This window comes from Zootoca vivipara, chromosome 9, assembly GCF_965207765.1.
Source record: "Zootoca vivipara chromosome 9, rZooViv2.hap1.1, whole genome shotgun sequence".
NCBI lineage: Eukaryota > Metazoa > Chordata > Lepidosauria > Squamata > Lacertidae > Zootoca > Zootoca vivipara.
The window spans coordinates 46,899,698-46,924,307 of NC_142592.1; the positions used below are offsets into that span (position 1 = coordinate 46,899,698).

At 45.1% G+C, this 24,610-nt stretch overlaps 2 protein-coding genes across 2 annotated transcripts; both read right to left on the reverse strand.

Moving 5' to 3' along the window:
* Positions 1 to 2,665: 2,665 nt before the first annotated feature.
* Positions 2,666 to 9,307, reverse strand: LOC118078569 (hibernation-associated plasma protein HP-25-like). The gene is made up of 3 exons (XM_060279881.2): positions 9,127 to 9,307; positions 7,354 to 7,572; positions 2,666 to 3,946 (listed from the first exon to the last, which is right to left on the reverse strand). Exons 1-3 carry the CDS (start codon positions 9,167 to 9,169, stop codon positions 3,495 to 3,497), a joined length of 714 nt encoding a protein of 237 aa, XP_060135864.2. The 5' UTR covers positions 9,170 to 9,307; the 3' UTR covers positions 2,666 to 3,494.
* Positions 9,308 to 15,537: 6,230 nt separating this feature from the next.
* LOC132592768 (protein HP-25 homolog 2-like) lies at positions 15,538 to 24,040 on the reverse strand. Its single transcript, XM_088652193.1, has 3 exons — positions 23,857 to 24,040; positions 19,416 to 19,625; positions 15,538 to 16,406 (listed from the first exon to the last, which is right to left on the reverse strand). Exons 1-3 carry the CDS (start codon positions 23,897 to 23,899, stop codon positions 15,955 to 15,957), a joined length of 705 nt encoding a protein of 234 aa, XP_088508319.1. The 5' UTR covers positions 23,900 to 24,040; the 3' UTR covers positions 15,538 to 15,954.
* Between the last annotated feature and the right edge of the window lie 570 nt (positions 24,041 to 24,610).

The window sequence follows — 24,610 nt, forward strand, 5'->3', positions numbered from 1 at the left end:
GGTAGCAGGGAGATAGTGTTTAACGTGCAGTAAATTTCTCATATTTCTAAGTCATTTGAGCGCACGTTTGCCAAGACTTTAAGATGTATGGAACCATACATCAAGTCCCGTGTAAAACTGGTGCCATTATTCTCTCATTTTTCACCGAAGCTTGTAAGCAGGTCCCATATATCTTTAGCTCCCACTGCAGCGCAGGTTTCTTCTGCCTGTTCTCCTGCACCTTCCTGCCAATTAGATTCCAGCAGGGACATGATTTATATAAACACTTCATCAAAGTAATCACCCCAAGAACCTAAGAAAATGGCAAGCCAGTGTCAAACATGGGACACACATCAAAAGATGCAAAATCCACACACACACACACACACACACACACCCCAGTACAATTTAGCACTAGAGGAACAGATCCATCCTAGCTTTGCGTCAAAGCCACTTTTTACTTTAGTTCATGTCATTTTATTTTTCTCAGAAATGAAACCAAGGACATTCTTTTAGGTCACAGAAAATGCCACCAGCTAATTTTGGGGGCATCAGTTCTGACAGTTTTGGGTTGGGTTGCTTTGTGTGCGTTTTCCCAGATCTTCTGTCTGATGAGATCGCTACCTTTTTGGAAATGTTTCGCCTGTCACCAAGTGGAAGGTACTAAAAAGCCCTCAAAGTAGGTTTCAAGGTGCATATTTGTGCAGTGAAATTTACACACACACACACACACACAAATGTGCACTGACTTTTTGAAACGGGGCATGCTGAATGATAAATAACTCCCTCCAGTTCTTTGAGGCCTTTTCCAAAACTGACGCCTGGTTCCACCACAATGTTTGCAGTGACTTTCAGAGTTTATCTTTGTTCTGTTTTTATCTCCATGGGTTGCATGTAGTTTTAGCATGTTTTAATTGTTGTTACTTCCAATGGTGGAGATGGAAGTGAGACCGTCTAAAACTACACATGTGGCTATAGGGAGCAGAGCTGTAATAAGGTGGAACGTGACAAGCTGGAACGTGTCCAGAGGAGGGCAACCAAAATGGCCAAAGGCCTGGAAACGATGCCTGAGGAACGGCTTAGGGAACTGGGAATGTTTAGCCTGGAGAAGAGAAGGTTAAGGGGTGATATGATAGCCATATTCAAATATATAAAAGGATGTTATATAGAGGAGGGGGAAAGGTGGTTTTCTGCTGCTCCAGAGGAGCGGACACGGAGCAATGGATTCAAACTACAAGAAAGAAGATTCCACCTAAACATTAGGAAGAACTTCCTAACAGTAAGAGCTGTTTGACAGTGGAATTTGCTGCCAAGAAGTGTGGTGGAGTCTCCTTCTTTGGAGGTCTTTAAGCAGAGGTTTGACAGCCATATGTCAAGAATGCTTTGATGGTGTTTCCTGCTTGGCAGGGGGTTGGACTGGATGGCCCTTGTGGTCTCTTCCAACTCTATGATTCTATGATTCTAAGGCAGGCATCCCCAAACTGCGGCCCTCCAGATGTTTTGGCCTACAACTCCCATGATCCCTAGCTAACAGGACCAGTGGTTGGGGAAGATGGTAATTGTAGTCCAAAACATCTGGAGGGCCGAAGTTTGGGGGTGCCTGTTCTAAGGCAACCTTTTCCGTTCCACTCTGTGTTTGTTGCAAGCAGCACAGCTTCCATTCTGCTGAAGTTTGCCTTCCACCAAAATTACACTATTCATCTTTCTGTCCTCCATGGTGAATTTACATAACTTAGAGGAAGAGGTGCTTGATTTTGCCAGGAGCTGGCAGGCCACGGGGTTGCTCGGCAGGCTGCATCCAGCCAGTGAGCCATGGGTTCAGCATCCCTGTGTATTGCTAGACCAGATATGGCTGGTAGGTGGTGCTTCCTGGTTTCAATGCAGCTTTATTATATAGCAGATATATAGATGCAGCCATGAAGATGTTGATATAATCAAAGTCCAGTATACCTGAAGGAGCGTCTCCACCTCCATCGCTCTGCCCAGACACTGAGGTCCAGTGCCGAGGGCCTTCTGGCGGTTCCCTCGCTGCGAGAAGCCAAGTTACAGGGAACCAGACAGCGGGCCTTCTCGGTAGTGGCACCCGCCCTGTGGAACGCCCTCCCACCAGATGTCAAAAAGAAAAATAACTACCAATCTTTTAGAGGACATCTGAAGGCAGCCCTGTTTAGGGAAGCTTTTAATCTTCAAGAAATTAGTGTACAGTATTCTAATATTTCTGTTGGAAGCCGCCCAGAGTGGCTGGGGAAACCCAGCTAGATGGGCGGGGTATAAATAAATTTAATAATAATAATAATATATGTCAGTATGATTAGCACCTTGCATCTGTCAAAATAATGAAGACTTAGTGGGCACATCCATCTTGGCCGAACCATGGAACTGTAATGGACAATGTTTGATGTTTGTGCTTGATTTGGAAACAGGCGACAGTGCTTGCTTGGGATACTGAATATTCAGGTGAGGAGGAGGAGGAGTTCAAGGGAAGTTCAGTAAAGAGTGAAGTTACGGGAATGGGTTTAGGATATTAGTGCTTTTAATCCCATTCAACCCTGACTTTGGTTTACTGTGGATTTGTATTCATTATTTTTCAGATCCTCTCTCTGTTGATAACCCTAGGTACTGTTGTGTATTGAATAGGAGGCACAACACAGGAGCAGAGTAGCCAGGAAGGAGTTACGGCTAGGAGTGACTGTTTTAGTTACTTTAATTAGTTTCACCTGGAGTTTGTAGGCTGGCCCAGTTGGCTACATATATATAGCAGTAGGCTGGGAGTTGGTCTTTTGTCTTTTACTTGTCTGCTGTGAATAAAGAGATTGTTACAACCCCATTGCCTGGACTTATATGCAACAGTACTTATCCATGAATCCATAGTGTCATCTCTACACTTCCACCTGCACCTCCACTGTGCTGTTAGCACAAAAAGGCTGTGATTGCCCCCAATATTTATACATTGTCCAAATAAACACATTAATTCCCATCCCTGCCCATCTGCTCCTCCATTCCTCTATCCCTGACTGTCCTTTCCGTTTATATTTTAAAAAAAACCAAAACCTATATAAAGCACTTAGTTTCCCCTTATAAATATTCCGTAGCAGTCAGTTGTTTTATGACACAACCTTTAATTTTAAACAAATGATTACATGCATGCACCTATGCAGATGTGGAAACAATGTGAAGCACAGCCTTTTGATTTGTAAATATAGAAGCAGTAGCCTTCTACTAAATGTCATGGAAATCCATGCACACTTCATGTTCTGCTTTCATGTTTCTATGAAAATTGTAAAACAATACCTCTGAGCCATTGGTGAGCCATAAACCAACTTGCATCCTAGGCATGTTTACTCAGATCTCCAATGAGTCCTACTTGCTAGCTTCCCATTTAGAATTCTTCCCCATCCCTAAGTGTAGCTATTATAGATTAGGTGAACTTCTTGCAAATCAAAACAAACCATCTAGTCAAATGTTTGCAGGACAAATTATGAAGCAAGCCATTTGGATCCAGAGTACTGCATAATCTAAGAGTCATATATGAGATAGCACAAAACATAGCTTCCTTCTGTTATCCCATCATAAGCCTCTTTTGCATCCAACCACACCCTATCTCCTTTCTCTAATTTAAGGATTGCACTTTGCGGCAGGTTTTCATAAGCATCCGTGGTAATCTGATCGGATGCTTTCACCTCTCTACCATTCCTTGCCAAGATCATATGTGAATTCTGGTGTCCCTTCAGGTTGTAGGTACAATAATAGACTCCTGGGTTTTTGCAGGTGAATATGCCAGATGACTCATCAAAGACTTGCTGCTCGTTGTATAGAATATTTTGAAATCCTATGGGCTGATTAGGTGCTGGATAGCTTTTGGCCACTTTTGCAGAAAATGCAGATTTTGGTGGTGCTCTCAGGACTGGTTGACAATCAGCTTCTGGCAATCCATGAGGACACATCAATCCTTGAGCCGCTGGCAAACCTTTATAAAAATTGAAGAGGAAGGGGGAACACAATTTAGCAGAAAAAGCAGTGACAGGTGTCTGTCTCAAATCAAAATAGCCTGCAGCTGTTTAGGTTCAGACTCTTCCAACCACTCATAGGGCACAGGTACAAAAGCCGTGTTTGAATGACAGAGTCTTCACAGGTACCCAGCTTTGGCTGTTAAAAAAAGAAGCTAGCAGTGCATTGAAGTTGTCATCCAAACAGAAATAATTTCTTTCTCAGAATCTCTAGAGCTGAGATGGGATTCCTGCTGCCCCCCAAATGTTGGACCCCCAATTGCTATCAGCCCCAGCCAGCATGTTCAGTAGTCAGGAAAGATGGAGCTGTAGTTCATCAACATCTGGTCTAAACCATCTTGGCTGTGAGTCCTGGAAGACCGGCTCTCTACCTTGCAGGTCTTTTTCCACCTGTCCTGGGAGGGCAGGACCCTGACTGACTCCAGCTACAAAAGTGGAGGCTGCTGACCAGACACGTGAGGTATTGTTTAAGGAGGGCATTGTTGTGAAGTTGGTGTTGCCATCATTGATATTTCTTTTTTGTATCTTTATCTGTATTATAATCACTTATGCGGAAATAGTTCGATTCAATTGTGTGCTTTTTGATGTGTTTTATTTATTGTTTATGACTACTTTTGCTATGCTTGTAATGGCTTGTATTGAGCATTTCCCCACAAAGGTCTTGGCCCGATGGGAACGTAAAACAGGGTTCTGCACCTGCATGGCCTTAGCAACAGCAGGTACCCCAAACCAGCTGCTCTGTAGGCTCATGCATAGAATACCTTCAGTGTCGACCACACTTATTCTCCCTGAAATTCCCAGCACAAAATGTTAATGCCGTAAGCTGTTTTCAGCATTATTGATTAAGTGGGACAGCAATAACTACCAATTAATACACTAATTAATTTTTGGACTTTGATGGACTTATGGAGGATGCAGGGCCGGTGCTAGGGGTGTGTGTGTGTGTGTGTGTGTGTGTGTGTGTGTGTGTGTGTGTGTGTGTGAGAGAGAGAGAGAGAGAGAGAGAGAGAGAGAGAGAGAGAGAGAGATGCTGTCGGGAGCATGGTAATGGCGATTGCTGATTCTTCCTCCCCCTCCCCCCAGGCGGAGATGGCCCACGTGCAGCTGCTGGAGCAGAGGGAGGTGGCGCCAGGATCAGCCCAAAATCGGGCTATTCCGACTCCCTCCTCCACCTCTGCGACCGGAGGGGCGAGGGGGCACCAGGATCAGCCCAAAATCGGGCTGTTCCGATCCCTTCCTCCCCCTCCGTGATCGCCAGGGCAGGTGGAGGGAAAGCCAGCCAAACGCTTTGCGTGGCTCCAGGCTTTCCCTCCGCCCGCCCCACAGCCACCCGGCTAGAAGGGACGTCTCCCTTCTCCCTGGCTGGCTGTGGGGCAGGTGGAGGGAAAGACAGCCAAACGCTTTGCGCGGCTTTGGGGCTTTCCCTCCGCCCGTCCCATAGCCAGCCGGCTAGAAGGGACATCTCCCTTCTCCCTGGCTGTGGTGGGGCGGGCAGAGAGAAAGTTGGCCAAACGCTGTGCGCAGCTCTGGGGCTTTCCCTCCACCCGCCTCACAGCCAGCCGGCTAGAAGGAACGTCTCCCTTCTCCCTGGCTGGCTGTGGGGCGTATAAAAGAAACGGAGCGGCACCGGGAGGCTGTGGTGGGGCAGGCTGGCCAGCGCCCCCTCCATATTGGCGTTCTAGGAAGTTGCCTAGTTTGCCTCAATGCTCACTCCGGCCCTGGGAGGATGTGATGAGGATGGTGTACTGTAAAAAAATTATTCTCAACCTACATATTTAGCATTATCTTAATATTATAGAATTGTTAATTGTTAGTGAATTGTTAATGTTTAGGATATTACCCCTATGCAAGATGTGACCTGCAAAACAAAATATAGCCCACCAGTCTCTCATTAAACCACCTGATTTTTAGCTACTTTCCTTGAATAGCAAAAAAGGGGATGTTCCAGGCATTTGGTAGACCTCACAATTGCTGGTAGCTTGCCTTCTATGTGGCCAAACGCTTTGCGCGGCTCTGGGGCTGTCCCTCCGCCCGCCCCACAGCCAGCCGGTCTCAGCAACTACTTCATGGGGAAGGACCTACTGGGGATGGGTTGTGGTGCCCATTAGGTCTAACATTCCGCCAAGTCTGTGCAGATCGTACTTTTGCTAATAGTTAACTCTAACTTGAACAGTGTGATTTACTGCTGACTCACTCCTGACACTGACCCTCCTCCCAGTCCCTCTCCCTAAAATGGATGACCAAAGCTGTTTCTTTCCACCATCTAGGATTAAACCCACCACCTGCTTTGTTTATCTGGTAAAGATAACCAAGAACTTGATTTCTGTTGCTTGGTTTCTGAAGTGTTCTGTCTTCCATGCAAAGTGTAGTATCATGGGCTGTCCCCTGAGCCCGCTAGATGACATTGCAAGGGATCATTGTCTTAGGAGAGCGAGAAAAAATCTCAGGGACGATTCACACCCCAGCTAGCACCTCTTTAATCTTCTACCCTCGGGCTGGAGGTATAGAAGTATAATCAGTTGTAAGGTAAAGGTAAAGGGACCCCTGACCATTAGGTCCAGATATGGCCGACTCTGGGGTTGCACGCTCATCTCGCATTATTGGCCGAGGGACCCGGCGTATAACTTCCAGGTCATGTGGCCAGCATGACAAAGCCGCTTCTGGCAAACCAGAGCAGCACATGGAAACGCCGTTTACCTTCCCGCTATAGCGGTTCCTATTTATCTACTTGCATTTTGATGTGCTTTCGAACTGCTAGGTTGGCAGGAATAATCAGTTGTACCAACAGGCTAAAAAACAGTTTCTATCTGTGGGCTGTTAGACTGCTGAACGGAAAATAATATAGTGCAACTGACTTTTGGGGTTGGTGTGTTGTGCGACAAGCACACAGAGTGCAATGAGATTGAGTGTTTGGGGGGGGAGGCTCGGTTAATCTCATGGTACACAGGTTGTCCATTGACAATAAAGGTAGTAGTAGTAGTAAAAAATTTGCTGAGAATTAAGCTAGAGATCCCCCTTCATGGATCACTGCCTTGTCGTGGCGAAGGGGCTTAAATAACTTGGAGAAGTTATGTTTTGACCAAACGTGATCCACCTGGAGAAGGAATTGGCAAGCCACTCCAGTATCCCTGCCAAGAAAGACTCCCTGGAAAAGACCCTGATGTTGGGAAAGATGGAGGGCACTAGGAGAAGGGGACGACAGAGGACGAGATGGTTGGACAGTGTTCTCGAAGCTACCAACATGAGTTTGACCAAACTGCGGGAGGCAGTGCAAGACAGGAGTGCCTGGCGTGCTATGGTCCATGGGGTCACGAAGAGTCGGACACGACTAAATGACTAAACAACAACAACAAGCTAGAGATCATACCTGGTGTCCCCTGTGGTCCAGGATCACCTCTAGGTCCAGGTGGACCAGGTGGACCAGGAACACCATTAGGACCAGCAACACCATTAGGACCAGGAACACCAGGAGGACCAGGAACACCATTAGGACCAGGAACACCAGGAGGACCAGGAATACCAGGAGGACCAGGAGGATCAGCAGAATATGCAGCTCTGGCCAAAACTATGGTCAAAATCCAGACACCTGAAGCAAGAAATAAATTACATTAGCATTTTGATAGTGTAGATTGCTAAAGAGATAGCCACACAGGCAGTCACATTTGGATTACATGAGTTTAATTTCTACTTGATTACATCACTCATGAAAGTGGGCAGAAAGATTGATAAAATCTTTATTATTATTTATTTACAGTATTTGTTTATTTATACCCCGCCCATCTGGCTGGGTTTCCCTCGCCACTCTGGGCGGCTTCCAAAAAATACCAAAATACATTAAAATATCACAGATTAAAAACTTCCCTAAACAGGGCTGCCTTTAGGTGTTTTCTAAATGTCAGGTAGTTGTTTATCTCCCTGATCTCCGATGGAAGGGCGTTCCACAGGGTGGGCGCCACTACCGAGAAGGCCCTCTGTCTGGTTCCCTGTAGCTTTGCTTCTCGCAGTGAGGGAACCGCCAGAAGGCCCTTGACGCTGGATCTCAGTGTCCGGGCTGAACAATGGGGGTGGAGAAGCTCCTTCAGGTATAAAGGACCAAGGCCGTTTAGGGCTTTAAAGGTCAGCACCAACACTTTGAATTGTGCACGGAAACGTACTGGGAAACAATGTAGATCTTTCAAGACCGGTGTTATGCGGTCTTGGCGGCCGCTCCCAGTCACCAGTCTAGCTGCCGCATTCTGGATTAATTGCAGTTTCCAGGTCACCTTCAAAGGTAGCCCCACATAGAGCGCATTGCAGTAGTCCAAGCAGAAGATAACTAGAGCATGCACTACTCTGGCGAGACAGTCTGTGGGCAGGTAGGGTCTCAGCCTGCGTACCAGATGGAGCTGGAAGACAGCCACCCTGGACACAGAATTAACCTGTGCCTCCATGGACAGCTGTGAGTCCAAAATGACTCCCAGGCTACGCACCTGGTTCTTCAAGGGCACATTTATCCTATTCAGGACAAGGGAGTCCGCCACACCCGCCCACAAACTGCCCCCCCAAAACAGTACTTCTGTCTTGTCAGGGTTCAACCTCAACCTTTAGAGTCAATTCTACTATAGCAAAGGTGAATAAATGACCAGGTGACTGAACTCTAGCTCTCAAATATATAATATTACAAACTAAAAAGAAGACTTCACATTGAGGAGAAAAATATAGTTATCTTGAGAGAGGTCCCAGGGAGGCTGCTAAAAAAAAGACAGAATCATAAATTTCTAACAGACTCACTCAAAAAGAACTTTCGAAGTTCAAAAGAGATTTGATATACAATGATGACAAAATACTGTCCAAAATGTATAAATTTTTATTAGAATGGTCGGTGAACGGCGAGGAGGTAAAATCAGCCATGGTAAAGTGGGCAAGAGATCTAGGTCATAATATTCAACTCTGAGTGGCAAAAAATTGTGGAGGGAAGATCTTAAGTTCACAGCCTGTTATTCTATTAAGGAAAACTACATGAAGGTCTTCTATCATTGGTATATAACACCAAGGAAATTAGCGATAATGTATAGAAATAATACAGACCGATGTTGGAAATGTAAGGAGGTGGTGGGATCAATGTTTCATGTCTGGTGGACCTGTAAAGGAAAAAACAAACCTGGACAAAGGAAGTTGCAGGGTTTTGATGTTCCCAGCATCATCTTGATGGGGTTTCTTTGGAACTGATCTCAATTCTTCTCTCAATTCCTCCTTAGGACTCTCTGAGGTTTAAGTGTGTTTGAACAGCTTTGCCACATTTATAGCTCTTTGCTGACTTTAATGGGTGGCTGCAGTTTTTGTATCCAGGAAGGAATTTCCCAACATTTCTACTTCTCTAATATTTACTCTTCATGTAAAAGACCTGGACTCCATTCACCTCTGCTCCCCAAAAGAACAGGGGGTGGGATTGGGGCCGATCACCTCAACCTATTTCAACATCAGTGTCCTGCAAAAAGTACATGGATTCCAACCCCCATTGCCCAAAGACAAATCAACATTGTCCCAGAAACTAAACTTAACTTATCCTAGGTCTGAACTTTGTACATCTCAATTTATTGCAAGTTATTGCAATTAGAACATTTTCATGAGGGGCAAATGCAACATGTTTGCTTGATTGACACTGAAAAGTATGGCAGATGGTCATAGCAGGCTGTGAGAATACTAAAGTTGATCTTGGAAGAAAAACAATTAGAGATTGCCTGGTTAAACAAGCCCTTCCAACGCCACTTTACATATTATCTGTAAACATCACGTTTCAGAAATGGAAGTCACCAGTCTAACTTCCCCAGCATGAACATCTGCAGAAGAAGCCCTGCCCGTTGTTCCACCAATAACTAGAGTTAGTAGCACAGTGACATGGAGCAGGCCCTTCTCTGTTATGGCACCCCATATGTGGAATTCCCTCCCCAGAGATTCAGTTGTCCTCTGAATTGATTAATTCTAGGCATTAGCTCACAACATACCTCTTCTCTCAGGCCTTAGGGTATTGGTTGAAAGGGTTTTTGGACTTGCTGGTGGACTGCTTGTAAATTTTAGCTCTTGCTCTGTGGATGTTTCCATCTTTTATCTGGTTTATATTGTCGTTGTATAGCTTTTGGGATTTATGCATGTTATATTCTGTCATGTACTGCCCTGGGAACTTTTAGTCAGAAGAATATCGGTCCAATAAATAATGATGAATAATAATTTCATGGTTTCAATCCTATATCCCCACTTTATTGGAAGCAAACTTCTTTATTTCTTGTATTGCACTTGTAGACTGCCTTTCTGCCAGGGCACAGACAGTGGTTTACAATTTTGAAAAGAAAAGAAAATACTATAAAGTTGATCCTGCAGGTGGAAAGAGGACAGACTGACTGGAGCAAGCCCAGATTTTGTTGCTTGCTTGCCTGCCTCTCTTCTTCTCACCAGTGGAGGATGGTGCTCATTAGAACTGGTAGGGAGGAAGGAAAGGAGGGAGGCCAACAGTTAGGTTGAGCCGAGCAAATGGCTGGTAGAGCTAGGAGTGCTGCTGTTTAGGAAGAAATGCTATGCTCCCTTAATTTTACCTTCCACTTCAACATTCGGGCACAAACAACCTCCACGATCCTTGCCCCAGCAGTAGAATTAAACCCATTATTCAATGATTAATAATAATTCTGAAAATAGAAAACCTAACCCAGCCAAAAGAACTTGTGAGAATTTTGCATTGTCTCGAGTGCTTGGATGTGATCCGCCTCTTGAAATCTCTCTCTTTCCCCAGTGTACTCACTGAAGCTGCTGAATGATTGAATGACTTGTTTCCTTAAACTTTTACATAGTCTCTCATGCTTACATTATTGGTGGTCAAATGTTTCCTATCAGGCTTGCTTAATTTTTACTAAGGGTGCTGCCAGCACCGTGCAGGGTGGGGTGGGATGGGGTGGTATACTTGCCCTGGGCCTCGGAGGGCAGCACCAGGGTCTTCCCAGCCATTCAGGGATTTAATGGGCCTACCCCAGCCTCAGACAAGCTCTGCACAGGCCTGGGTGCTGCTCTAAAATACCTGTGCTCCAACCCTCCCTCTCCCCACAACCCTGTGTTACTTTTTTTAAAAAATCTTAGCCCAATTTTCAGTAAATGAAAGTTCTGGTAGTGGACCAACATGAAGCCTTTTGTGTAGTGGCCGCTTCGATGGTTATCTCTCCCCTGCATGTACTCCCTGTTTTACTATCTCAGTCATTGAACCGAAGCTTTTACTGTAACTCTAAGTAAACAATGGTGACTACCCGGAGTGGCAAAACCAATGACTCAAGACCCCCCCCCCCAAAAAAAAGAGCTATTCTAAAGAAAGTGCAAATCAAAATCACTAGGTTCTACACAAATAGGGATAAAGTGGAGACGACCGAGAATCAGCAGGAAAAAGAAACTCCCCCCCCTCCCTCACGAAGTCCTCTAACAGCCATAATGAAGGACTGGTTGTGCAGAGAGAGGATTGCGCAGAGGAAAGCCACAACAAAGGTCCAAAAGCGCTGAAAATAACGTCAGATATATCCAGTACAGTCGCTGAATTATCCCGGAAATTGAGAGCTAAAGCCCAAGCACCTCCTGAATTATCCCAAGATCAAAAAATGGAGGAACTAATGTTAAAACAAATTTTGGAATTGTCTGTGGGAAATACTAAAACCCTAAAAGATTCTTACCTCCAATCTCCTGAGAGAAACGATGAGGACCTATCAGTTTTTAAATGGCTTGTGCTTTTAACTGAGGACATTGAACACATAAAATCCTACTTGGCCATCTGTACAAAAACTCTTACAACCGTGACAGATATTTGTAAAATTCTTCGGAGAAAATCTGACAGAATGATCGCAGAAACAGAAAGTAATAACATCCCCGCTCTTAGCAAGTGTAAAAACAGGTCATTAAGGAAGGCCAAGAGAACTTACAGGGTTAACGCCTATAAAAGGAGGCCTTCAAATGTAAAGAAGAGCAGAAATATTAAAAACTATAAGACAGTGCACTACAAAAAAATGGACTTTAAAAAGCTCTTTAATCTACTTGAGAGTGCCTTAACTATTGGAAATAGAGGGAACCCCATGAAGTCTTTAACCAGGAAACTACCCAAACAAGAACCTCCCTTAAACCCTTGCTCCGATTTTGCATTGGATCGCCTGGAACCTCCAGCACCTACTCCAACACCAAACCCTAAGCAAGACCTCTTGATTCAAGATCCATGGTCTTACGTTTTATCAGTAGATCATTCTAATCCCTCTAAGGAAAGGCCCTTGACAAATAATAAATGGAAGTTGGTGTTGTCTCAAAACAAGCTTGTCTTATCAAGCTGCCCTAAACCCCCAGGATTTCTGTCTCAAGAGGAGCGTAAAAATCACTGAAGTTTCTAAAGGCCTATATGCCAGGTATCCTTATCAATCCTACTGACTTGGTACAGGTGGAATATCTATACTTTGATGGCTCCCATGCTAGGGCGGTGGCCTCATTTTGCGATTGGAGACTGCCAAAATCGGTGTACAACTACAATAGTTTAACCTTATAAGTCCAGTCATGGACGACTCTGGGGTTGCGGCACTCATCTCACTTTACTGGCCAAGGAAGATGGTGTTTGTCCGCAGACAGCTTCCAGGTCATGTGGCCAGCATGACAAAGCTGCTTCTGGCGAACCAGAGCAGTGCACAGAAACACCGTTTACCTTCCCACTGGAGTGGTACCTATTTATCTACTTGCACTTTGATGTGCTTTTGAAGTGCCGTATATACTAGAGTATAAGCCAACCTGAATATAAGCTGAGGCACCTAATTTTACCATAAGAAACTTGAGTATAAGCCTGGGGTGGGAAATGCAGCAGCTACTGGTAAATAAAAAATAGATACCAATAAAATTACATTAATTGAGGCATCAGTAGGTTAAATGTTTTTGAATATTTATTTCAAAGAAAAACAGTAAACTAGCTCTGTAAGTGGAAAAGAGGGTCAGCAAAAACAATATGGTATCAACAATGCATTTAAAAGTACAAAAACCTTAGCTCAATCAGCAACCAGCTGCTTGTCCCTGTCCCTGTCGCATGATACCATGGTCAGGGCCAGACTATGGGAAGTCTGTGTTTACTGAAGACAATTTATGACTTCAGCTGGCCAAATTTTAGCAAACAGAGTCAACACTGAGAGAGGGTTAAGGTGCTAGTTTGCAACCTGGGAGACCAGGGTTCAAATTTGCACTCAGCCACAAAGCTGAGCCTACCTCTCAGAGTTGTTATGAGGATAAGAATGTGGAGAAGGGGTGAATCACATATGCCACAGTAAAAGGAAAGAAAGGGTAAAAAATTCACGAAGAAAAAAAACATTATTATTATTATTATTATTATTATTATTATTATTAAATATACCCCAGGTTTCAGGGTGGTTCAATGGTCATCACACTGTTGATTTGTGGCTCTCTCACCTGACTAAGTGGGCTCCTCTAATTCTTACTTCAGGGTCATCAAAAGTTAGTTTCATCTGGTAGAAAATTATTTCACGGGCAAGAAAGACGCAGCCCAGGGCTTGCAGCCCAGAAAACCAAAAGCAAACCAGGCCCCTTCTTCCCACTGACCCTGAGGCACGTCTTCAGCCTCTGAGGCAGGAAGGTATCTGTGCATGCGTCGGAACAGTGGCAAAGGTGGCGGCGGAGGACCAAGCAGCCTAAAAGCAGCCCTTTGGGGCTGCTCGGTCCTCCCCCCGCCCCCTCTGCTGCTGTCGGCAGTGGAGGAGGAGGACAGAACAGCCCGAAAGCAGCTCTTCCTCCACTGCTCATTCCTCCGCTGCCCCCTTTTCCGCTCGCAAGAGCAGGCATAGGAGCCACAGTTCGGAGAGGCGCAGCGCAGCGCCTCTCCCAACCACAGCTCCTGTGCCTGCCCTTGCAATAAGTCCCTTCGCCGCCCGCCGCCTCACTCGAGTATAATCCGAGGGGGGCTTTTTCAGCACAAAAAAATGTGCTGAAAAAGTCAGCTTATACAGTGGAACTTTGGTTTATGAACACCTCGGTTTATGAATTTTCGGTTTACGAACGCCGCGGACCCATCTGGAACGGATTAATTCACTTTCCATTACTTTCAATGGGAAAGTTCGCTTCAGTTTATGAATGCTTCAGTTTATGAACAGACTTCCAGAACCAATTACACCCATGCTTCGGGTTAAGTACGCTTCAGGTTGAGTACTCCACGCACCCGTCTGGAACGGATTAATCCACTTTCTATTACTTTCAATGAGAAAGTTCACTCCAGTTTATGAACGCTTCAGTTTATGAACAGACTTCCAGAACCAATTGTGTTCATAAACCGGGGCATCACTGTAATTAAGCCAGAAGAGTCGGGCAGGAGAGCATGGGGAAATGTAACAGTATAGCTGCTTTGCAGAAACAAATGTGTTAAGACTAGCCACAGTCTCCAGGCAATTTGACGCTTCTTTACACTTGAAATATAATAATCATATTTCAACAGACAAGCCATACTGGAGCCCTGACTATTTGAAGTTCTCCTCAATTTCTTTTAAGCAGGAAATCTATCCACATATGAAATCCTTTCTGTTTTAGTGCTGCAGGATGGTGTGGTGTAGAAATCCTGAACAATTATTAATTATGTGCAATAGGTACAGAATCAACATTTGTGTGCAGATCAGCGGCAGTCACAGGAGGCTACCAAGACGCCTCGGATTTTCCAACAGGGGGATCCTGTCTACACTAAGAACTATGGATCCGGCCCTGTGTGGATTCCGGCTACAATTTCTAGGCCGACTGGTCCTGTATCGTATGAGGTTGAGGTAGAAGGTGCAGGTAGTCTTCGCCGCCATGTCGACCAACTTTGACAGCGGTGGCCCATCCGGAAGGATGAATCAGCCACAAGGAAAGTGGAGCAATTGCCGGAGCAGGTCAGCAGAGAACCCATAGTCACCTGTCCCCCTCAGGCAGTTGAAGTCCAAGTGGAAGATAGCAAGGCCGGGCCAGTAGGAGTGGAGAGTGGAACTGAGCCACGGCTCAACATTGAAGAGACTCAGGCAGGGGACAGTCCCCGAGAGCCCGAGCTCAGACGGTCCCAGAGGGTGCGAACCCGTCCGCGATATTTGGGAGACTTTGACTGTGGGGTGGTACGGGGGGATGGGAATCAGATGTTTCATTGTGTGTGTCACGCTCGTTGTTGTTGTTTTTATTCTCAACCGAGGTGTTCTTGGCTAAGAGGGGAGGGGTGTTGTGTATTGAATAGCAGGCACAACACAGGAGCAGAGTAGCCAGGAAGGAGTTACGGCTAGGAGTGACTGTTTTAGTTACTTTAATTAGTTTCACCTGGAGTTTGTAGGCTGGCCCAGTTGGCTACATATATATAGCAGTAGGCTGGGAGTTGGTCTTTTGTCTTTTACTTGTCTGCTGTGAATAAAGAGATTGTTACAACCCCATTGCCTGCACTTATATGCAACAGTACTTATCCATGAATCCATAGTGTCATCTCTACACTTCCACCAAAAAAAACCCAAAACCTATATAAAGCACTTAGTTTCCCCTTATAAATATTCCGAAGCAGTCATTTGCTTTATGACACAACCTTTAATTTTAAACAAATGATTACATGCATGCACCTATGCAGATGTGGAAACAGTGTGAAGCACAGCCTTTTGAATTGTAAATATAGAAGCAGTAGCCTTCTAATAAACTTCATGGAAATCCATGCACACTTCATGTTCTGCTTTCATGTTTCTATGAAAATTGTAAAACAATACCTCTGAGCCATTGGTGAGCCATAACCCAACTGCATCCTAGGCATGTTTACTCAGATCTCCAATGAGTCCTACTTCCTAGCTTCCCATTTAGAATTCTTCCCCATCCCTAAGTGTACCTATTATAGATTAGGTGTACTTCTTGCAAATCAAAACAAACCATCTAGTTAAATGTTTGCAGGACAATGCAATGAAGCAAGCCATTTGGATACAGAGTACTGCATAATCTAAGAGTCATATATGAGATAGCACAAAAAATAGCTTCCTTCTGTTATCCCATGATAAGCCTCATTTGCACCCAACCACACCCTATCTCCTTTCTCTAATTTAAGGATTGCATTTTCCGGCAGGTTTTGATAAGCATCCATGGTAATCTGATCGGATGCTTTCACCTCTCTACCATTCCTTGCCAAGATCATATGTGAATTCTGGTGTCCCGTCAGGTTGTAGGTACAATAATAGACTCCTGGGTTTTTGCAGGTGAATATGCCAGATGACTCATCAAAGACTTGCTGCTCGTTGTATAGAATATTTTGAAATCCTATGGGCTGATTAGGTGCTGGATAGCTTTTGGCCACTTTTGCAGAAAATGCAGATTTTGGTGGTGCTCTTAGGCCTGGTTGACAATCAGCTTCTGGCAATCCATGAGGACACATCAATCCTTGAGCCGCTGGCAAACCTTTATAAAAATTGAAGAGGGAGGGGAAAAGCAATTTAGCAGAAAAAGCAGTGACAGGTGTCTGTCTCAAATCAAAATAGCTTGCAGCTGTTTAGGTTCAGACTCTTCCAACCACTCATAGGGCCCAGGTACAAAAGCCGTGTTTGAATGACAGAGTCTTCACAGGTACCCAGATTTGGCTGTTAAAAAAAAGAAGCTAGCAGTGCATTGAAGTTGTCATCCAAACAGAAATAATTTCTTTCTCAGAATCTCTAGAGCTGAGATGGGATTCCTGCTGCCCCCCAAATGTTGGACCCCCAATTGCTATCAGCCCCAGCCAGCATGTTCAGTAGTCAGGAAAGATGGAGCTGTAGTTCATCAACATCTGGTCTAAACCATCTTGGCTGTGAGTCCTGGAAGACCGGCTCTCTACCTTGCAGGTCTTTTCCCACCTGTCCTGGGAGGGCAGGACCCTGACTGACTCCAGCTACAAAAGTGGAGGCTGCTGACCAGACACGTGAGGTATTGTTTAAGGAGGGCATTGTTGTGAAGTTGGTGTTGCCATCATTGATATTTTTTGTATCTTTATCTGTATTATAATCACTTATGCGGAAATAGTTCGATTCAATTGTGTGTTTTTGATGTGTTTTATTTATTGTTTATGATTACTTTTGCTATGCTTGTAATGGCTTGTATTGAGCATTTCCCCACAAAGGTCTTGGCCCGATGGGAACGTAAAACAGGGTTCTGCACCCGCATGGCCTTAGCAACAGCAGGTACCCCAAACCAGCTGCTCTGTAGGCTCATGCACAGAATACCTTCAGTGTCGACCACACTTATTCTCCCTGAAATTCCCAGCACGAAATGTTAATGCCGTAAGCTGTTTTGAGCATTCTTGATTAAGTGGGACAGCAATAACTACCAATTAATACACTAATTAATTTTTGGACTTTGATGGACTTATGGAGGATGCAGGGCCGGTGCTAGGGTTTTTGGCGTCCTAGGCGAGATAACTTTCTGGCCCCACCCCCCCAGCCAATTATATTTCTGGCCAATTTGGGTTTAAGTACAAATCTGATGTTTTCAAACATGGTGGGTGTGGGTGTGGGTGTAAAGCAGTGACATCCTGAACCTACGTATTTTTAGCTCCATGGGACGCACCCAACAATAGGGCGCACCTCATTTTTAGAGGTGGAAAACAAGAGAAATATGTATATATATATATTGTTTTCCTCCTCTAAAAGGCTGGGAGGAGGAGTGGAAGGGGTTCCTGTCTGTCCCTCCTCTCACCTCGCTGTAAAGCAAGCAGACCTTGAGGACAGCCTCAAGAAGGAGGGTGGGAGGGAAAGAAGGAAGGAAGGAAGGAAGGGGTGAAAGAGAGAGAGGGAGGGAGGGCGGGAGGGAGAATCAATTTTGCAAGAATACTTGGATTTCTTCCAAAATGGTGCTATTCAGGAAATACAGCTGCAGAGGAACTGGCCAGTTATTGACTATCAACCTGCTTTAGTTCCACGTTTAGTTGGGAGGTGCTACTGAAGAAGGAGCTGTTTCTTTTCTATAAATAATCCTAGGAAAACCCCAGTTTTACTTTGTTGTAATGATGACTTTAGGTACCACATGCATGCAGATTTCCTACTTCATAAATCATATTAATTCCAAACAATGTGGGCCAGATTCAGCTGACTAGTTCTGCCAGCAGAAGCCCTCGGAAGGAGCTGAAGCTAGAGCAATAGAGAAAGAAAGAGAGGGAGGGAGAGAAGAGAGAGAAGGAAGGAAAGAAGGATGGGTGGGTGGAAGGGCTAAGAGAGAGTGAAAGAAAGAGGGGGAGGGAAGGAAGGAAGGAAGGAAGGAAGGGTGTGTGTGTGTGTGTGTGTGAGAGAGAGAGAGAGAGAGAGAGAGAGAGAGAGAGAGAGAGAGAGAGAGAGAGAGAGAGATGCTGTCGGTGGCATGGTAAAGGCGATTGCTGATTCTGCCTCCTCTGCTCTGACCCCCTCCGTGATCGGCAGGGGCGAGGGGGCGCCAGGATCAGCCCAAAATCGGGCTACTCCAACCCCCTCCTCCACCTTCACGACCGGCAGGGGCGGGTGGAGGGAAAGCCAGCCAAACGCTTTGCGCGGCTCTGGGGCTGTCCCTCCGCCCACCCCACAGCCAGCCGGTCTCAGCAACTACTTCATGGGGAAGGACCTACTGGGGATGGGTTGTGGTGCCCATTAGGTCTAACATTCCGCCAAGTCTGTGCAGATCGTACTTTTGCTAATAGTTAACTCTAACTTGAACAGTGTGATTTACTGCTGGCTCACTCCTGACACTGACCCTCCTCCCAGTCCCTCTCCCTAAAATGGGTGACCAAAGCTGTTTCTTTCCACCATCTAGGATTAAACCCAGCACCTGCTTTGTTTACCTGGTAAAGATAACCAAGAACTTGATTTCTGTTGCTTGGTTTCTGAAGTGTTATGTCTCAGGGACGATTCACACCCTGGCCAGCACCTCTTTAATCTTCTACCCTCGGGCAGGAGGTATAGAAGTATAATCAGTTGTAAGGTAAAGGTAAAGGGACCCCTGACCATTAGGTCCAGATATGGCCGACTCTGGGGTTGCACGCTCATCTCGCATTATTGGCCGAGGGAGCCGGCGTATAGCTTCCAGGTCATGTGGCCAGCATGACAAAGCCGCTTCTGGTAAACCAGAGCAGCACATGGAAACGCCGTTTACCTTCCCGCTATAGCGGTTCCTATTTATCTACTTGCATTTTGATGTGCTTTCGAACTGCTAGGTTGGCAGGAATAATCAGTTGTACCAACAGGCTAAAAAACAGTTTCTATCTGTGGGCTGTTAGACTGCTGAACGGAAAATAATATAGTGCAACTAACTTTTGGGGTTGGTGTGTTGTGCGACAAGCACACAGAGTGCAATGAGATTGAGTGTTTGGGGGGGAGGCTCGGTTAATCTCATGGTACACAGGTTGTACATTGACAATAAAGGTAGTAGTAGTAGTAAAAAATTTGCTGAGAATGAAGCTAGAGATCATACCTGGTGCCCCCTGTGGTCCAGGAGCACCTCTAGGTCCAGGTGGACCAGGTCGACCAGGAATACCATTAGGACCAGGAACACCATTAGCACCATTAGTACCAGGAGTACCAGGAATACCATTACGACCAGGAGTACCAGGAGTACCAGGAGGACCAGGAGGACCAGCAGAATATGCAGCTCTGGCCAAAACTATGGTCAAAATCCAGACACCTGAAGCAAAAGATATAAGAAATAAATTACATTAGCATTTTGATAGTGTAGTTAGCTAAAGCCCCTTCATGGATCAATGCCTTGTCGTGGCGAAGGGGCTTGAATAACTCAGAGAAGCTATGAGCTATGCCATGCAGGGCCACCCAAGATGGACAGGTCATAGTGGAGAGTTTTGACTAAACGTGATCCACCTGGAGAAGGAACTGGCAAGCCACTCCAGTATCCCTGCCAAGAAAACTCCATGGACAAAGACAACAGGCATATAAAAGTTATGACGCTGGAAGATGAGCCCCTCAGGTCGGAAGGCGTCCAACATGCTACTGAGGAAGAGCGGAGGACAAGTACAAGTAGATTCAGAGCTGATGAAGCGGCTGGGCCAAAGCCGAAAGGACGCTCAGTTGCGGATATGCCTGGAAGCGAAAGGAAAGTCCGATGCTGTAAAGAAAAATATTGCATAGGAACCTGGAATGTAAGAACCATGAGTGGAGGTAAGCTGGATGTGGTCAAAAATGAGATGACAAGAATAAATATCGACATCCTGGGCATCAGTGAACTAAAATGGAAGGGAATGGGCGAATTCAGTTCGGGTGACTATCATATCTACTACTGTGGGCAAGAATCCTGTAGCAGAAATGGAGTGGCCCTCATAGTCAACAAAAGAGTGGAAAAAGCTGTAATGGGATGCAATCTCAAAAATGACAGAATGATCTCGATACGAATCCAAGGCAGACCTTTTAACATCACAGTAATCCAAGTTTATGCACCAACTACCAGTGCTGAAGAAAGTGAAATTGACCAATTCTATGAAGACCTACAACAACTTCTAGAAATGACACCAAAGAAGGATGTTCTTCTCATTACAGGGGATTGGAATGCTAAAGTAGGGAATCAAGAGATAAAAGGAACAACTGGCAAGTTTGGCCTTGGAGTTCAAAATGAAGCAGGGCAAAGGCTAATAGAGTTCTGTCAAGAGAACAAGCTGGTCATCACAAACACTCTCTTCCAACAACACAAGAGACGACTCTACACATGGATATCACCAAATGGGCAGCATCGAAATCAGATTGATTATATTCTCTGCAGCCAAAGATGGAGAAGCTCTATACAGTCAGCAAAAACAAGACCTGGAGCTGACTGTAACTCAGATCATCAGCTTCTTATAGCAAAATTCCAGCTTAAACTGAAGAAAGTAGGAAAAAGCACTGGGCCAGTAAGATACAATCTGAATCAAATCCCTTATGAATACACAGTGGAAGTGAGGAACAGGTTTAAGGATTTAGATTTGGTGGACAGAGTGCCTGAAGAACTATGGATGGAGGCTCGTAACATTATACAGGAGGCAGCAACGAAAACCATCCCAAGGAAAAGGAAATGCAAGAAAGCAAAATGGCTATCCAACGAGGCCTTACAAATAGCGGAGGAGAGGAGGCAAGCAAAATGCAAGGGAGATAGGGAAAGATACAGGAAACTGAATGCAGATTTCCAAAAAACAGCAAGGAGAGACAAGAGGGTCTTCTTAAATGAGCAATGCAAAGAAATAGAGGAAAACAATAGAATGGGGAAAACCAGAGACCTGTTCAAGAAAATTGGAGATATGAAAGGAACATTTCGTACAAAGATTACCATAATCAAGGACAAAAGTGGTAAGGACCTAACAGAAGCAGAAGACATCAAGAAGAGGTGGCAAGAATACACAGAGGAATTATACCAGAAAGATATGGAGGTCTCATACACCCCAGGTAGTGTGGTTGCTGACCTTGAGCCAGACATCTTGGAGAGTGAAGTCAAATGGGCCTTAGAAAGCATTGCTAATAACAAGGCCAGTGGAAGTGATGATATTCCAGCTGAACTATTTAAAATTTTAAAAGATGATGCTGTTAAGGTGCTACACCCAATATGCCAGCAAGTTTGGAAAACTCAGCAATGGCCAGAGGATTGGAGAAGATCAGTCTACATCCCAATTCCAAAGAAGGGCAGTGCCAAAGAATGCTCCAACTACCGCACAATTGCGCTCATTTCACACGCTAGCAAGGTTATGCTTAAAATTCTACAAGGCAGGCTTAGGCAGTATGTGGACCGAGAACTCCCAGAAGTGCAAGCTGGATTTCGAAAGGGCAGAGGAACCAGAGACCAAATAGCGAACATACGCTGGATTATGGAGAAAGCTAGAGAGTTCCAGAAAAACGTCTACTTCTGCTTCATTGACTATGCAAAAGCCTTTGACTGTGTCGACCACAGCAAACTATGGCAAGTTCTTAAAGAAATGGGAGTGCCTGATCACCTCATCTGTCTCCTGAGAAATCTCTATGTGGGACAAGAAGCTACAGTTAGAACTGGATATGGAACAACTGATTGGTTCAAAATTGGGAAAGGAGTACGACAAGGTTGTATATTGTCTCCCTGCTTATTTAACTTATATGCAGAATTCATCATGCGAAAGGCTGGACTAGATGAATCCCAAGCCGGAATTAAGATTGCCGGAAGAAATATCAACAACCTCAGATATGCAGATGACACAACCTTGATGGCAGAAAGCGAGGAGGAATTAAAGAACCTTTTAATGAGGGTGAAAGAGGAGAGCGCAAAATATGGTCTGAAGCTCAACATCAAAAAAACCAAGATCATGGCCACTGGTCCCATCACCTCCTGGCAAATAGAAGGGGAAGAAATGGAGGCAGTGAGAGATTTTACTTTCTTGGGCTCCTTGATCACTGCAGATGGTGACAGCAGTCACGAAATTAAAAGACGCCTGCTTCTTGGGAGAAAAGCAATGACAAACCTAGACAGCATCTTAAAAAGCAGAGACATCACTTTGCCGACAAAGGTCCGTATAGTTAAAGCTATGGTTTTCCCAGTAGTGATGTATGGAAGTGAGAGCTGGACCATAAAGAAGGCTGATCGTCGAAGAATTGATGCTTTTGAATTATGGTGCTGGAGGAGACTCTTGAGAGTCCCATGGACTGCTAGAAGATCAAACCTATCTATTCTTAAGGAAATCAGCCCTGAGTGCTCCCTGGAAGGACAGATCGTGAAGCTGAGGCTCCAATACTTTGGCCACCTCATGAGAAGAGAAGAATCCTTGGAAAAGACCCTGATGTTGGGAAAGATTGAGGGCACTAGGAGAAGGGGACGACAGAGGACGAGATGGTTGGACAGTGTTCTCGAAGCTACGAACATGAGTTTGACCAAACTGCGGGAGGCAGTGCAAGACAGGAGTGCCTGGCGTGCTATGGTCCATGGGGTCACGAAGAGTCGGACACGACTAAACGACTAAACAACAACAACAAGTTAGCTAAAGAGATAGCCACACAGGCAGACACATTTGGATTACATGAGTTTAATTTCTACTTGATTACATCACTCATGAAAGTGGGCAGAAAGATTGATAAAATCTTTATTATTATTATTATTTATTTACAGTATTTGTTTATTTATACCCCGCCCATCTGGCTGGGTTTCCCTCCCCACTCTGGGCGGTTTCCATCAAATACCAAAATACATTAAAATATCACAGATTAAAAACTTCCCTAAACAGGGCTGGCTGCCTTTAGGTGTTTTCTAAATGTCAGGTAGTTGTTTATCTCCTTGACCTCCGATGGAAGGGCGTTCCACAGGGCGGGCGCCACTACCGAGAAGGCCCTCTGCCTGGTTCCCTGTAGCTTTGCTTCTCGCAGTGAGGGAACCGCCAGAAGGCCCTCGGCTCTGAACAATGGGGGTGGAGACGCTCCTTCAGGTATACAGGACGGAGGCCATTTAGGGCTTTAAAGGCCAGCACCAACACTTTGAATTGTGCTCGGAAACGTACTGGGAGACAATGTAGATCTTTCAAGACCCGTGTTAAGTGGTCTTGGCGGCCGCTCCCAGTCACCAGTCTAGCTGCCGCATTCTGGATTAATTGCAGTTTCCAGGTCACCTTCAAAGGTAGCCCCACATAGAGCGCATTGCAGTAGTCCAAGCAGAAGATAACTAGAGCATGCACCACTCTGGCAAGACAGTCTGTGGGCAGGTAGGGTCTCAGCCTACGTACCAGATGGAGCTGGTAGACAGCCACCCTGGACAAAGAATTAACCTGTGCCTCCATGGACAGCTGTGAGTCCAAAATGACTCCCAGGCTGCACACCTGGTCCTTCAAGGGCACATTTATCCTATAATACAGACCGATATTGGAAATGTAAGGAGGTGGTGGGATCAATGTTTCATGTCTGGTGGACCTGTAAAGGAAAAAACAAACCTGGACAAAGGAAGCTGCAGGGTTTTGATGTTCCCAGCATCATCTTGATGGGGTTTCTTTGGAACTGATCTCAATTCTTCTCTCAATTCCTCCTTAGGACTCTCTGAGGTTTAAGTGTGTTTGAACAGCTTTGCCACATTTATAGCTCTTTGCTGACTTTAATGGGTGGCTGCAGTTTTTGTATCCAGGAAGGAATTTCCCAACATTTCTACTTCTCTAATATTTACTCTTCATGTAAAAGACCTGGACTCCATTCACCTCTGCTCCCCAAAAGAACAGGGGGTGGGATTGGGGCCGATCACCTCAACCTATTTCAACATCAGTGTCCTGCAAAAAGTACATGGATTCCAACCCCCATTGCCCAAAGACAAATCAACATTGTCCCAGAAACTAAACTTAACTTATCCTAGGTCTGAACTTTGTACATCTCAATTTATTGCATGTTATTGCAATTAGAACATTTTCATGAGGGGCAAATGCAACATGTTTGCTTGATTGACACTGAAAAGTATGGCAGATGGTCATAGCAGGCTGTGAGAATACTAAAGTTGATCTTGGAAGTAAAACAATTAGAGATTGCCTGGTTAAAAAAGACCTTCCAACTCCACTTTACATATTATCTGTAAACATCACTGTCACAGTGGCCGGAGTGGACTACTTCAGAGTAACGACGCTACGCAGCTCTGCATTTTATTCTTTTATTGGTGCTGCGTATTTACAGTGCTCAAGTCATTGCTATTTACACGGAGTGATG

Excerpts from the sequence above, each read along its gene's own strand:
- LOC118078569 (XM_060279881.2), bottom strand. The coding sequence starts at position 9,169 with ATGATGCTGGGAACATCAAAACCCTGCAACTTCCTTTGTCCAG. Across the intron at positions 7,573-9,126 it reads CTGCAACTTCCTTTGTCCAG|GTGTCTGGATTTTGACCATA; the intron begins GTTTGTTTTTTC and ends TTCTTGCTTCAG. Across the intron at positions 3,947-7,353 it reads TGGACCACAGGGGACACCAG|GTTTGCCAGCGGCTCAAGGA; the intron begins GTATGATCTCTA and ends ATTTTTATAAAG.
- LOC132592768 (XM_088652193.1), bottom strand. The coding sequence starts at position 23,899 with ATGATGCTGGGAACATCAAAACCCTGCAGCTTCCTTTGTCCAG. Across the intron at positions 19,626-23,856 it reads CTGCAGCTTCCTTTGTCCAG|GTGTCTGGATTTTGACCATA; the intron begins GTTTGTTTTTTC and ends CTTTTGCTTCAG. Across the intron at positions 16,407-19,415 it reads TGGACCACAGGGGGCACCAG|GTTTGCCAGCGGCTCAAGGA; the intron begins GTATGATCTCTA and ends ATTTTTATAAAG.